Source organism: Squalius cephalus (genome assembly GCF_949319135.1).
Source record: "Squalius cephalus genome assembly, chromosome: 15".
Lineage (NCBI taxonomy): Eukaryota > Metazoa > Chordata > Actinopteri > Cypriniformes > Leuciscidae > Squalius > Squalius cephalus.
Genome location: NC_137136.1, coordinates 37,285,982 through 37,301,599, shown reverse-complemented (window position 1 = coordinate 37,301,599; position 15,618 = coordinate 37,285,982). Strand labels below are relative to the sequence as shown.

The following is a 15,618-nucleotide window of genomic DNA, read 5'->3' as shown; positions in this document are numbered from 1 at the left end:
CACACACACTGACTCACTGACACACACACTCACTGACACACACATGAAGGTCCATCAGCGTCTGCACACCAGTGAGAACACACACACTGACTGACACACACACTGACTGACACACACACTGACTCACTGACACACACACTCACTGACACACACATGAAGGTCCATCAGCGTCTGCACACCGGTGAGAACACACACTCTGACTGACACACACACTGACTGACACACACACTGACTCACTGACACACACATGAAGGTTCATCAGCGCCTGCACACCGGTGAGAACACACACTCTGACTGACACACACACTGACTGACACACACACTGACTCACTGACACACACATGAAGGTCCATCAGCGTCTGCACACCAGTGAGAACACACACACTGACTGACACACACTGACTGACACACACATGAAGGTCCATCAGCACCTGCACACCGGTGAGAACACACACACTGACTGACACACACACTGACTGACACACACACTGACTGACACACACACTGACTGACACACACACTGACTGACACACACTCTGTTCGGACGGGATTAGCTTCACAATGGTATTTTCACCACAGGACGTCTGTAATATTAATGGCCAGTTCGCACAGGATAAGAGATCTCAGTAAACTAGCAGAAGTGTGAGAGAAACTCGATTTACACTCCGCCGTCACTGTCGTCATGTGTGTATTACTCTGCTTCCTGATATCATGTGCGTGAACCAAGCGGACACCTTGCGTTCTCTCTCCTGAATCAACACTGAAGTGATTAAACTGCAGTTCATGGACTGGCCACTAGAGGCCGGCTGCAGAAGAGACTCAGTCCCATAGACCTCCATGTTAAAATGCCCAACTTTACAGCAGAAATAAACATGTTTACAGTCTGGTGCTAAAAGTGGTTTTGGTCTATATAGCTAATGTTGCCCTTCATGACGACCGTGAGGCGGTGAATTTTTTTATAACTCATTCGTTTAAATTATATTAAGCCCTAAAGTTCTGCATAATTAAGGGCGTGGCCACTTGAGTGACAGCTGGATTGCCACTGATGTCACTACTAGCCGTTTGTCTGCTAGCGTTAGCGCCACGTCACCTCAGCTAATACGCCTCAGCTGCACATTTACGTTTATCCGGGAGTGACGCTGCCAAGATGGCGACGGCTGGCTCCGCCCACTTTGGGCTTCAGAAACACTACGGGTGACGTCGCGCACACTACGAACATATTGTTATACAGTCTATGGTTGAAACTGGCGGTTATGGTAAGGGGCGGGACATTTCCCAAACACACTCGAAGCGCTCGACCAATCACAACACACTGCTCCAGCCGACCAATCAGAGCACAGTGTGCTTTTCAGAAGGAGGGGCTTCATAGAGACAGGAAGTAAACAGAGCGTTACTGACAGACTGGGAAGAGAGGAGCCGCAACAATGGAGAATATGAGGAGAATAATCAACATTCAAGCAGGAAAACCTGTTCTAGTAGAGCCTGAAAACTACAAGACTTTGAGAAAAGGGCAGAATAGGTCCTCTTTAAAGGCTTAACAAACAGCAAACAAACCAAAGCTTGCATTTCTTCAGCCGCTGCCAGATCAGAACATGAGAACAGGTGAAGGAGTAAATGATGTGTCTTTCCTCAGGTGTTCGGCCGTTCCCCTGTCCTCACTGCGAGAAGTACTTCCGGACATCAGGCCACCGGAAGACTCACATCACCTCTCACTTCAAGAGCATCCACCACAAGAAACACAAGTACCCCCGAAAACCCCACAAGACACGCGTGTCCCGGAGCAACCTGCCCCTGCCGGACATCCCTCTGCAGGAGCCCATCCTCATCACAGACATGGGTACGCTCACACACACACACACACACACACACACACACACACACACACACACACACACACACACACACACTCACTCACACACACACAGTCAAACCAACATTTACTCAGACTCCTTCAACATTCTCACATCATCACAGTTTATTCACTATAGTTTAGAGAATGGTAATAAAATATGAGCAGAACTCAGTTGATATTTGGCTGGTTTTGTCCGTCCTTCTGTTAGACTGTCTCACACATGAATTATGTTGAATATCTGTCAGCTGTTAAATTTAACTACACAATTAGATAATACCAGTTTAGCTCAACCAATCACCAAGCAATGCTTCATTGTGTTCAGTCTGTGTGTAAAAAGAGCATTAGCAATTAAAGACAACACACTTCAGCAGAACATGATCAGCTCAAAGTGTCCCAATCATTTCTGGCCCCAAATGTTTAATGTCACTGGTAGTCTCTGTATGAAGAGTTATTGGGTGTAATATGTCTCAGTTTACTTTATTCTGCTCTCCTCACTTACAGAAATGAACTATAGTGTCCTGCACACACTAGTGGAACAATATCACAGATTGTATCTCGTGTCTGAATAATGTTTGGTTTGCCTGTGTGTCATTGTCCTAATTCAGTCAGGAACTGTTGGGATGTGTGACCGCTTAAAGGGATAGTTCACCCAAAAATGAAAATGCTGTCCTCATTTACTCTCCCTCAAGTTGTTCCAAACCTGTATGACTTTCTTTCTTCTGCTGAACACAAAAGAAGATATTTTAAAGAAGGTTGGTAATTAAACAGTTGCTGGTCCCCATTGATTTCCATAGTATTTTTTTTTTCCTACTATGGAAGTCAATGGGGTCCATCAGTCGTTTGGTTACCGACTTTCTTCAAAATATCTTCTTTTGTGTTCAGCAGAAGAAAGAAAGTCATACAGGTTTGGAACAACATGAGGGAGAGTAAATGATGACAGAATTTTCATTTTTGGGTGAACTATCCCTTTAATACACAGATCAACCTGAACAGCCCTGAAGTCTTACTGATCTAATGTGTTGTGTTGTGTGTGTGTTGTTTTGTGTGTTGTTTTGTGTGTGTTGTGTGTGTTGTCTGTTGTGTGTGTTGTGTTTTGTTTTGTGTGTTGTGTTGTGTCGTGTGTGTTGTGTGTGTGTGTGTGTGTGTGGTGTGTGTGTGTGTGTGTGGTGTGTGTGTGTGTGTGTGTGTGTGTGTGTGTGTGTGGTGTGTGTATCCCGTATCCCGCAGGACTGGTGCAGAGCCAGAGCTCTCGGGCCGCCCTGCAGCAGTATCTGGACATCGTGGAGAACGAGCGGCCGTATAAGTGTGGATTCTGCAGCAAAGCCTACAAGAAGTCCAGTCACCTAAAGCAGCACGTCAGGTCCAGCTCACACACCGATACACACATGCCTATCAGTAATGAGTGACAGGGGGGTTCGTGGAGGACAAAAAAGCAGAAATGATCAGTAATCAGTAAACCCTGTTTACATTTAAAACATGATTAATTTTGTATTGCCATGATTTTGGAAACACGAGCAGTTCTGCGATTCAGACTCTACATGGCGTGCTGTTTGCACACACACTTTATAAAACATAACCTGATGAAACACAACAGCGCCTCGAGAAGCACTTCTCCAGAAACAGATTGAATAGATGTAGTCTGTTATGAACAAGATGATCTTAAAGGTGGAGTATGTATGATTTTTTTAAATGCTAAAATATATTTTCTTAACCCAGTTTATTGGTCATTGACTACTAATAGTATGACTTTCATGAGTTTATCGCCCTAAAAGTGTAAACACTGAGCCTCACAGACTCATTAAAACATTGAGTGTCCACTCAGATCTGTCAATCACTATCAGCTCAGCCTATAGCAAGAGTTTAGGGGCGTGGCTACTGTAACAGGCTGGGGGTTAGGGGCGTGGCTACTGTAACAGGCTGAGGGTTAGGGGCATGGCTACTGTAACAGGCTGGGGGTTAGGGGCATGGCTACTGTAACAGGCTGGGGGTTAGGGGCATGGCTACTGTAACAGGCTGGGGGTTAGGGGCGTGGCTACTGTAACAGGCTGGGGGTTAGGGGCATGGCTACTGTAACAGGCTGAGGGTTAGGGGCGTGGCTACTGTATTAGGGTTAGGGGCATGGCTACTGTATTAGGGTTAGGGGCATGGCTACTGTAACAGGCTGAGGGTTAGGGGCATGGCTACTGTAACAGGCTGGGGGTTAGGGGCATGGCTACTGTAACAGGCTGGGGGTTAGGGGCGTGGCTACTGTAACAGGCTGGGGGTTAGGGGCATGGCTACTGTAACAGGCTGAGGGTTAGGGGCGTGGCTACTGTATTAGGGTTAGGGGCATGGCTACTGTATTAGGGTTAGGGGCATGGCTACTGTATTAGGCTGAGGGTTAGGGGCGTGGCTACTGTATTAGGCTGAGGGTTAGGGGCGTGGCTACTGTATTAGGCTGAGGGTTAGGGGCAGGGCTACTGTATTAGGCTGAGGGTTAGGGGCGTGGCTACTGTATTAGGCTGAGGGTTAGGGGCAGGGCTACTGTATTAGGCTGAGGGTTAGGGGCGTGGCTACTGTATTAGGCTGAGGGTTAGGGGCAGGGCTACTGTATTAGGCTGGGGGTTAGGGGCGTGGCTACTGTAACAGGCTGAGGGTTAGGGGCATGGCTACTGTATTAGGCTGAGGGTTAGGGGCAGGGTTACTGTATTAGGCTGAGGGTTAGGGGCGTGGCTACTGTATTAGGCTGAGGGTTAGGGGCATGGCTACTGTATTAGGCTGAGGGTTAGGGGCAGGGCTAATGTATTAGGCTGAGGGTTAGGGGCGTGGCTACTGTATTAGGCTGAGGGTTAGGGGCATGGCTACTGTATTAGGCTGAGGGTTAGGGGCGTGGCTACTGTATTAGGCTGAGGGTTAGGGGCGTGGCTACTGTATTAGGCTGAGGTTTAGGGGCATGGCTACTGTATTAGGCTGAGGGTTAGGGGCATGGCTACTGTATTAGGCTGAGGGTTAGGGGCAGGGCTAATGTATTAGGCTGAGGGTTAGGGGCGTGGCTACTGTATTAGGCTGAGGGTTAGGGGCATGGCTACTGTATTAGGCTGAGGGTTAGGGGCATGGCTACTGTATTAGGCTGAGGGTTAGGGGCATGGCTACTGTAACAGGCTGAGGGTTAGGGGCGTGGCTACTGTATTAGGCTGAGGGTTAGGGGCATGGCTACTGTAACAGGCTGGGGGTTAGGGGCGTGGCTACTGTATTAGGCTGAGGGTTAGGGGCGTGGCTACTGTATTAGGCTGAGGGTTAGGGGCATGGCTACTGTAACAGGCTGAGGGTTAGGGGCGTGGCTACTGTATTAGGCTGAGGGTTAGGGGCGTGGCTACTGTATTAGGCTGAGGGTTAGGGGCATGGCTACTGTATTAGGCTGAGGGTTAGGGGCAGGGCTAATGTATTAGGCTGAGGGTTAGGGGCGTGGCTACTGTATTAGGCTGAGGGTTAGGGGCATGGCTACTGTATTAGGCTGAGGGTTAGGGGCATGGCTACTGTAACAGGCTGAGGGTTAGGGGCGTGGCTACTGTATTAGGCTGAGGGTTAGGGGCATGGCTACTGTAACAGGCTGGGGGTTAGGGGCGTGGCTACTGTATTAGGCTGAGGGTTAGGGGCGTGGCTACTGTATTAGGCTGATGGTTAGGGGCATGGCTACTGTAACAGGCTGAGGGTTAGGGGCGTGGCTACTGTATTAGGCTGAGGGTTAGGGGCATGGCTACTGTAACAGGCTGGGGGTTAGGGGCGTGGCTACTGTATCAGGCTGAGGGTTAGGGGCGTGGCTACTGTAACAGGCTGAGGGTTGGGGCGTGGCTACTGTAACAGGCTGAGGGTTAGGGGCGTGGCTACTGTATTAGGCTGAGGGTTAGGGGCGTGGCTACTGTATTAGGCTGAGGTTTAGGGGCATGGCTACTGTATTAGGCTGAGGGTTAGGGGCAGGGCTACTGTATTAGGCTGAGGGTTAGGGGCGTGGCTACTGTATTAGGCTGAGGGTTAGGGGCGTGGCTACTGTATTAGGCTGAGGGTTAGGGGTGTGGCTACTGTAATAGGCTGAGGTTTAGGGGCATGGCTACTGTATTAGGCTGAGGGTTAGGGGCGTGGCTACTGTATTAGGCTGAGGGTTAGGGGCGTGGCTACTGTATTAGGCTGAGGGTTAGGGGCGTGGCTACTGTATTAGGCTGAGGGTTAGGGGTGTGGCTACTGTAATAGGCTGAAATGTTCTGTATTTAGGCCTTGAAAGATTAAAAAGATTAAAACTCTTTAAATGCGCCCAGTGCAGACACATTGGATGGGTTTACTATAAGCGAGATGCTCATGATCACTCTAGACAGTGTTTGCTTCTCACTTAATTACTCATGACACATTGCAACCCAGCTAAAAGTATTCCTATAATGTTGGAGCTTTATTAAAAGTAGCCCACTTTCCCCTGCTGAGACATGCCTTTACAAGCACCCGTCAGAGCTGGGTGTGTGATGTTTGAGGAGAGTAAGGGCTGTTTGCAAAATATGCTGTATTTCTGTAATTCCTCTAGGGGCCACAAGTGCCGCAGAAACCACATACTTCACCTTTAAAGTAAAACACATGAAATTGAGTGTGTGAGCTGCAGTGTTCTGATGGCTGATGTGTGTGTGTGTGTGTTTTGCAGGTCACACACAGGTGAGCGCCCGTATAAGTGCCTGCAGTGCAGTAAAGGCTTCGCTTCATCCGGCGTGCTGAAAGCCCACATCCGCACACACTCGGGCCTCAAAGCCTTCAAGTGCGTGCTGTGCGACACCACCTTCACCACCAGCGGAAGCCTGCGCCGCCACGTGACCACACACAGCGACATACGCCCCTACATGTGTCCCTACTGCCAGAAGACCTTCAAGTCCTCCCCTAACTGCAGGAAGCACATGAAGACACACAGGTGACGCTTCACGGCCGCCTCATGTCTGTTAAAGGGATAGTTCACCCAACAATGAACATCAGCCCTTGATTTACTCTCCCTCAAGCCATCTAGTGTATATGACATTCTCCTTTCAAACCAATACAATCTGGTCAAGTGTTACTCTTTCACCGTAAATCGATGCGGACGTCCGTCTGCCTGTTATTTTAGTCGATAAAGTTTTAAATATGGATATTTTTCTTACACAAATGATGATGATTCATTTATGATGATAGATGCACTTTTATGATGGACAGAAGCACTTTTATGATGGATAGATGCACTTTTATGATGGATAGATGCACTTTTATCGTGGATAGATGCACTTTTATCGTGGATAGATGCAATTTTATGATGGATAGATGCACTTTTATGATGGATAGATGCACTTTTATGATGGATAGATGCACTTTTATGGTGGATAGATGCACTTTTATCGTGGATAGATGCACTTTTATCGTGGATAGATGCACTTTTATGATGGATAGATGCACTTTTATGATGGACAGATGCACTTTTATCGTGGACAGATGCACTTTTATCATGGATAGATGCACTTTTATCGTGGATAGATGCACTTTTATTATGGATAGATGCACTTTTATGATGGATAGATGCACTTTTATGATGGATAGATGCACATTTATCATGGATAGATGCAATTTTATGATGGATAGATGCACTTTTATCGTGGATAGATGCACTTTTATCGTGGATAGATGCACTTTTATCATGGATAGATGCACTTTTATCGTGTATAGATGCACTTTTATCATAGATAGATGCACTTTGATGGACTTATATAAAAAATATACAGCCATGCACTGCCCTTGTAAAGCTTGGAAGAGCACAGTTTTGGGATTGTTTTGACTCTGCTCATGTTGTGATGTTGTCAGGTATGAGCTGGCTCAGCAGCTCCAGCAGAGCTCAGAGGACATGCAGCCGCCCGCAGTGGACACTGGGACCCAGAGCATGCTGGAGGCGGTGGGAGACGGCCAGCAGGGGGCGCTGCCCACGGCACTGGGGGACGACGCCCTGCAGGAGTCAGGTGAGGGGCACACGGGCTCTTTAATCACATTCCCCCCTACTGTATAGGAGAAGTATGTCCGAATTCACAGTTCTCATAAAAGAGTGGGCAAAAAGTCTCCCGATGACCTACTACTACCGGTGAGATCCGGAAGTGTGCATGCGATGGACACTTTACTATCCCATGAGGCCACAGGATAGGATTTGTGAATGACGCTGGTAGGTCACATGATAATGACAACATGGTGACCGTAGTACGTCCAGATTATATTCATACTACACACATTCATACTGTATAGAATGTACTTTTTTAGTGGTTATGAAGTTGTCACTTATTCAGAATATTTTCAAGAGAGTACGTGATTTCGGACGCTGGCCAACTATAATATTTTTTTTCTTAGAAAACAACTGAAATGTGCACTTTAGTTATTAACAAACATGAACTGGGAGCCGGACTACTGAGAGGACATGTTAGACTGTCTGTTTGATGGTTTGAGTAGCAGGTACAAAAATGGATCCACAGTACAAAAATAAACCAGCAATCTCCTCCCCTGTGCTCAAGAGCAGTGAGGGATTTATTTGTCTCTTGTTGTTTGATTAACATTAATGACACAGACAGCAGCAGGTTTATTAGACTGCTGTCCCTTTAAGACCAAATGCACAGATCCAGTATACTGTATTGACACACACACACACAATGTTCACTTAAGACTGTGTATCAGTAACATTTGCCAAGACAGGCATTTTGACGTAACTTTGTGTGTACTAATCCACTAACGCGCGAAAGAGAATTGAGTTCGATACAGTCTGAGAGACGCTCACACACACGATACATGCACATAGAAAGCTGCCTGGCCCGGTTGTTTTGGTTGTTTTTGATTGTGTAAGGCATATTGATTTATCTGATGGTTTATTTATTTGTTTCACATGGAAATTTCTATATTAATTGAAAATGGAATGAGTTTATACTGGATTTAAAAAAAAAAACATTGAGGTTGTTGCCTCTTCATTTCATAACACTGCAGTGTGCCACTGTTTTGTGTTCATAGTGTACTACATCATAACTTAATTTAGATGGGAAGATGATATAAAGCAGCATTAAATGAACAATGAAAATATGTATTTATCAACAGAATCGTTTGTGAGTGCGCAGCACGCTCTACCCGAACACATGAGCCAGTTTGAGACACCGGCGCTGCCTCAGCAGACCTTTGAGCAGCCAGCTATGACACAAGGTAACACACATCGCACACGCTTCTCGATGTAAATACACTCTCACAGACGTATGTTTGGGAAGCCAGTGCTGTCTGTGATATAGCAGGGAGGCTATGTTCCTGTCGTCAGAGATGTCCATTCGTAACTTGATTGTGGCCGTTTTCTTACTTTCCAACTGTTTTTGATTTTAAACAAAATAACCATGTAAACAAACTATTGCTTTATAAACTTAGCTGCAGTGACACGATTCATTTCAGTTAGTTGTTCTGTATCTTTCAACACTCTTTCTGGTGTTCATTCATGTTTATTTGGTGCTGTAGTAAAAAGGAAGAAATGATCGGTTCAGCTGAGACACAAAAACACATTTATTGACTGAATTTCGTAGTGAAAATTATATAATTTATATGCATGGCAAAGAGGTGGAGCATACAACATGAACATAAAATACAGATACACAAAACGGTGGTGATGAAGGCTAGGCACAAGACGGGTGTAAGTACGTGCAAGACACCGCAAGATTGTCCTGAACACTTGCAATACTGCATAATAGATTTGGGCCTCTCCGGTAGGAGTGTAGCTCTAGCTGAGCTTCGAACACACACTCCTGTCTGTCAATACAGACTTGCTCTTATTAAATGTGTTCAAATACAGATGTCCTTCCTATAGGTGAATCTGGAACACAAGATGATGAAAGACCTTCAATGATCCAAAAGCAACATTCAAATGAGCATAAGTTGTTGAAACGCCATGAAGTTTATCCAGTTAAGGTTAACTTATTTTGCCTCACGTAATGGTAAAGAAAGTTATACACTGAAGTATGATATTTAAGAAATCTCAAATCTCACAAGTATTTTAATACCAACTAATTACTAATCAAACATGCCTGAGCAAGCTAATCAAGTCATCACAGATACTGTAAAAATTACAGGTAGGTGAGTTTGATTGGGGTTGGAGTGAAACTCTAGCCCTCCAGGGCTGGATTTGAGGTACCATGATTTTAAAGTGTGTGTGTGTGTGTGTGTGTGTGCTCTGTTGTAGGTTTCACTATAGCTGAGGGATTTACCCAGCAAGCACATTTCTCTACGGTACAACAGCTTCAGGACTCAAGCACACTGGAGTCACAAGCCTTGACCACCAGCTACCACCCTCCCAACCTACTGAACGTAACACACACTGAGGTACAAACACCCTCCCAACCTACTGAACGTAACACACACTGAGGTACAAACACCCTCCCAACCCACTGAACGTAACACACACTGAGGTACAAACACCCTCCCAACCCACTGAACGTAACACACACTGAGGTACAAACACCCTCCCAACCCACTGAACGTAACACAAACTGAGGTACAAACACCCTCCCAACCCACTGAACGTAACACACACTGAGGTACAAACACCCTCCCAACCCACTGAACGTAACACACACTGAGGTACAAACACCCTCCCAACCCACTGAACGTAACACAAACTGAGGTACAAACACCCTCCCAACCCACTGAACGTAACACACACTGAGGTACAAACACCCTCCCAACCCACTGAACGTAACACACACTGAGGTACAAACACCCTCCCAACCCACTGAACGTAACACACACTGAGGTACAAACACCCTCCCAACCCACTGAACGTAACACAAACTGAGGTACAAACACCCTCCCAACCCACTGAACGTAACACACACTGAGGTACAAACACCCTCCCAACCCACTGAACGTAACACACACTGAGGTACAAACACCCTCCCAACCCACTGAACGTAACACACACTGAGGTACAAACACCCTCCCAACCCACTGAACATAACACACACTGAGGTACAAACACCCTCCCAACCCACTGAACATAACACACACTGAGGTACAAACACCCTCCCAACCCACTGAACATAACACACACTGAGGTACAAACACCCTCCCAACCCACTGAACGTAACACACACTGAGGTACAAACACCCTCCCAACCCACTGAACGTAACACACACTGAGGTACAAACACCCTCCCAACCCACTGAACGTAACACACACTGAGGTACAAACACCCTCCCAACCCACTGAACGTAACACACACTGAGGTACAAACACCCTCCCAACCCACTGAACGTAACACACACTGAGGTACAAACACCCTCCCAACCCACTGAACATAACACACACTGAGGTACAAACACCCTCCCAACCCACTGAACATAACACACACTGAGGTACAAACACCCTCCCAACCCACTGAACATAACACACACTGAGGTACAAACACCCTCCCAACCCACTGAACGTAACACAAACTGAGGTACAAACACCCTCCCAACCCACTGAACGTAACACACACTGAGGTACAAACACCCTCCCAACCCACTGAACATAACACACACTGAGGTACAAACACCCTCCCAACCCACTGAACATAACACACACTGAGGTACAAACACCCTCCCAACCCACTGAACATAACACACACTGAGGTACAAACACCCTCCCAACCCACTGAACGTAACACACACTGAGGTACAAACACCCTCCCAACCCACTGAACGTAACACACACTGAGGTACAAACACCCTCCCAACCCACTGAACGTAACACACACTGAGGTACAAACACCCTCCCAACCCACTGAACATAACACACACTGAGGTACAAACACCCTCCCAACCCACTGAACATAACACACACTGAGGTACAAACACCCTCCCAACCCACTGAACATAACACACACTGAGGTACAAACACCCTCCCAACCTACTGAACGTAACACACACTGAGGTACAAACACCCTCCCAACCCACTGAACATAACACACACTGAGGTACAAACACCCTCCCAACCCACTGAACATAACACACACTGAGGTACAAACACCCTCCCAACCCACTGAACGTAACACACACTGAGGTACAAACACCCTCCCAACCCACTGAACGTAACACAAACTGAGGTACAAACACCCTCCCAACCCACTGAACGTAACACACACTGAGGTACAAACACCCTCCCAACCCACTGAACGTAACACACACTGAGGTACAAACACCCTCCCAACCCACTGAACGTAACACACACTGAGGTACAAACACCCTCCCAACCCACTGAACGTAACACAAACTGAGGTACAAACACCCTCCCAACCCACTGAACGTAACACAAACTGAGGTACAAACACCCTCCCAACCCACTGAACGTAACACACACTGAGGTACAAACACCCTCCCAACCCACTGAACGTAACACACACTGAGGTACAAACACCCTCCCAACCCACTGAACATAACACACACTGAGGTACAAACACCCTCCCAACCCACTGAACGTAACACACACTGAGGTACAAGCACCCTCCCAACCTACTGAACGTAACACACATTGAGGTACAAACACCCTCCCAACCCACTGAACGTAACACACACTGAGGTACAAACACCCTCCCAACCCACTGAACGTAACACACACTGAGGTACAAACACCCCTCCAACCCACTGAACGTAACACACACTGAGGTACAAACACCCTCCCAACCCACTGAACGTAACACACACTGAGGTACAAACACCCTCCCAACCCACTGAACATAACACACACTGAGGTACAAACACCCTCCCAACCCACTGAACGTAACACACACTGAGGTACAAACACCCTCCCAACCCACTGAACGTAACACACACTGAGGTACAAACACCCTCCCAACCCACTGAACGTAACACACACTGAGGTACAAACACCCTCCCAACCCACTGAACGTAACACACACTGAGGTACAAGCACCCTCCCAACCCACTGAACGTAACACACATTGAGGTACAAACACCCTCCCAACCCACTGAACGTAACACACACTGAGGTACAAACACCCTCCCAACCCACTGAACGTAACACACACTGAGGTACAAACACCCTCCCAACCCACTGAACGTAACACACACTGAGGTACAAACACCCTCCCAACCCACTGAACGTAACACACACTGAGGTACAAACACCCTCCCAACCCACTGAACGTAACACACACTGAGGTACAAACACCCTCCCAACCCACTGAACGTAACACACACTGAGGTACAAACACCCTCCCAACCCACTGAACATAACACACACTGAGGTACAAACACCCTCCCAACCCACTGAACATAACACACACTGAGGTACAAACAGAATGGTAGTCAGGATGATCTGTTATTGAAGAGAGTTGGGGATGAATAGGGGAAGGATGAAGGGGAAAAGGGATGGTAGTCAGGTTGATCTGTTATTGAAGAGAGTTGGGGATGAATAGGGGAAGGATGAAGGGGAAAAGGAATGGTAGTCAGGTTGATCTGTTATTGAAGAGAGTTGGGGATGAATAGGGGAAGGATGAAGGGGAAGGGGAAAAGGAATGGTAGTCAGGTTGATCTGTTATTGAAGAGAGTTGGGGATGAATAGGGGAAGGATGAAGGGGAAGGGGAAAAGGGATGGTAGTCAGGTTGATCTGTTATTGAAGAGAGTTGGGGATGAAGAGAGTTGGGGATGAAGAGAGTTGGGGACGAATAGGGGAAGGATGAAGTGGAAGGGGAAAAGGAATGGTAGTCAGGTTGATCTGTTATTGAAGAGAGTTGGGGATGAATAGGGGAAGGATGAAGGGGAAGGGGAAAAGGAATGGTAGTCAGATTGATCTGTTATTGAAGAGAGTTGGGGATGAATAGGGGAAGGATGAAGGGGAAGGGGAAAAGGGATGGTAGTCAGGTTGATCTGTTATTGAAGAGAGTTGGGGATGAATAGGGGAAGGATGAAGGGGAAAAGGAATGGTAGTCAGGTTGATCTCTTATTGAAGAGAGTTGGGGATGAATAGGGGAAGGATGAAGGGGAAGGAGAAAAGGGATGGTAGTCAGGTTGATCTGTTATTGAAGAGAGTTGGGGATGAATAGGGGAAGGATGAAGGGGAAAAGGAATGGTAGTCAGGTTGATCTGTTATTGAAGAGAGTTGGGGATGAATAGGGGAAGGGTGAAGGGGAAGGGGAAAAGGGATGGTAGTCAGGTTGATCTGTTATTGAAGAGAGTTGGGGATGAAGAGAGTTGGGGACGAATAGGGGAAGGATGAAGTGGAAGGGGAAAAGGAATGGTAGTCAGGTTGATCTGTTATTGAAGAGAGTTGGGGATGAAGAGAGTTGGGGATGAATAGGGGAAGGATGAAGGGGAAGGGGAAAAGGAATGGTAGTCAGGTTGATCTGTTATTGAAGAGAGTTGGGGATGAATAGGGGAAGGATGAAGGGGAAGGGGGAAAGTGATGGTAGTCAGGTTGATCTGTTATTGAAGAGAGTTGGGGATGAAGAGAGTTGGGGATGAATAGGGGAAGGATGAAGGGGAAAGGGGATGGTAGTCAGGTTGATCTGTTATTGAAGAGAGTTGGGGATGAATAGGGGAAGGATGAATGGGAAAAGGGATGGTAGTCAGGTTGATCTGTTATTGAAGAGAGTTGGGGATGAATAGGGGAAGGATGAAGTGGAAGTGGAAGGGGGAAAGGGATGGTAGTCAGGCTGATCTGTTATTGAAGAGAGTTGGGGATGAAGAGAGTTGGGGATGAATAGGGGAAGGATGAAGGGGAAAAGGAATGGTAGTCAGGTTGATCTGTTATTGAAGAGAGTTGGGGATGAATAGGGGAAGGATGAAGTGGAAGGGGAAAAGGGATGGTAGTCGGGTTGATCTGTTATTGAAGAGAGTTGGGAATGAATAGGGGAAGGATGAAGGGGAAAAGGAATGGTAGTCAGGTTGATCTGTTATTGAAGAGAGTTGGGAATGAATAGGGGAAGGATGAAGGGGAAGGGGAAAAGGGATGGTAGTCAGGTTGATCTGTTATTGAAGAGAGTTGGGGATGAATAGGGGAAGGATGAAGGGGAAGGGGAAAAGGGATGGTAGTCAGGTTGATCTGTTATTGAAGAGAGTTGGGGATGAAGAGAGTTGGGGACGAATAGGGGAAGGATGAAGTGGAAGGGGAAAAGGAATGGTAGTCAGGTTGATCTGTTATTGAAGAGAGTTGGGGATGAAGAGAGTTGGGGATGAATAGGGGAAGGATGAAGGGGAAGGGGGAAAGTGATGGTAGTCAGGTTGATCTGTTATTGAAGAGAGTTGGGGATGAAGAGTGTTGGGGATGAATAGGGGAAGGATGAAGGGGAAAGGGGATGGTAGTCAGGTTGATCTGTTATTGAAGAGAGTTGGGGATGAATAGGGGAAGGATGAATGGGAAAAGGGATGGTAGTCAGGTTGATCTGTTATTGAAGAGAGTTGGGGATGAATAGGGGAAGGATGAAGTGGAAGTGGAAGGGGAAAAGGGATGGTAGTCAGGCTGATCTGTTATTGAAGAGAGTTGGGGATGAAGAGAGTTGGGGATGAATAGGGGAAGGATGAAGGGGAAAAGGAATGGTAGTCAGGTTGATCTGTTATTGAAGAGAGTTGGGGATGAATAGGGGAAGGGTGAAGTGGAAGGGGAAAAGGGATGGTAGTCGGGTTGATCTGTTATTGAAGAGAGTTGGGAATGAATAGGGGAAGGATGAAGGGGAAAAGGAATGGTAGTCAGGTTGATCTGTTATTGAAGAGAGTTGGGGATGAATAG

General features: G+C 46.9%; 1 protein-coding gene across 4 annotated transcripts in view; it reads left to right on the top strand.

Moving 5' to 3' along the window:
* Positions 1 to 15,618, top strand: part of znf236 (zinc finger protein 236) — a 91,568-nt gene that overhangs the window by 23,520 nt on the left and 52,430 nt on the right. For all 4 annotated transcript variants that reach the window (XM_079895064.1, XM_079895066.1, XM_079895065.1 and 1 more), the window contains 6 exons: positions 1,634 to 1,837; positions 3,080 to 3,212; positions 6,516 to 6,776; positions 7,691 to 7,842; positions 8,954 to 9,055; positions 10,074 to 10,213. In XM_079895064.1, the coding sequence (XP_079751190.1) occupies positions 1,634 to 1,837; positions 3,080 to 3,212; positions 6,516 to 6,776; positions 7,691 to 7,842; positions 8,954 to 9,055; positions 10,074 to 10,213 (992 nt within the window). The remainder of the gene's footprint in view (positions 1 to 1,633; positions 1,838 to 3,079; positions 3,213 to 6,515; positions 6,777 to 7,690; positions 7,843 to 8,953; positions 9,056 to 10,073; positions 10,214 to 15,618) is intronic.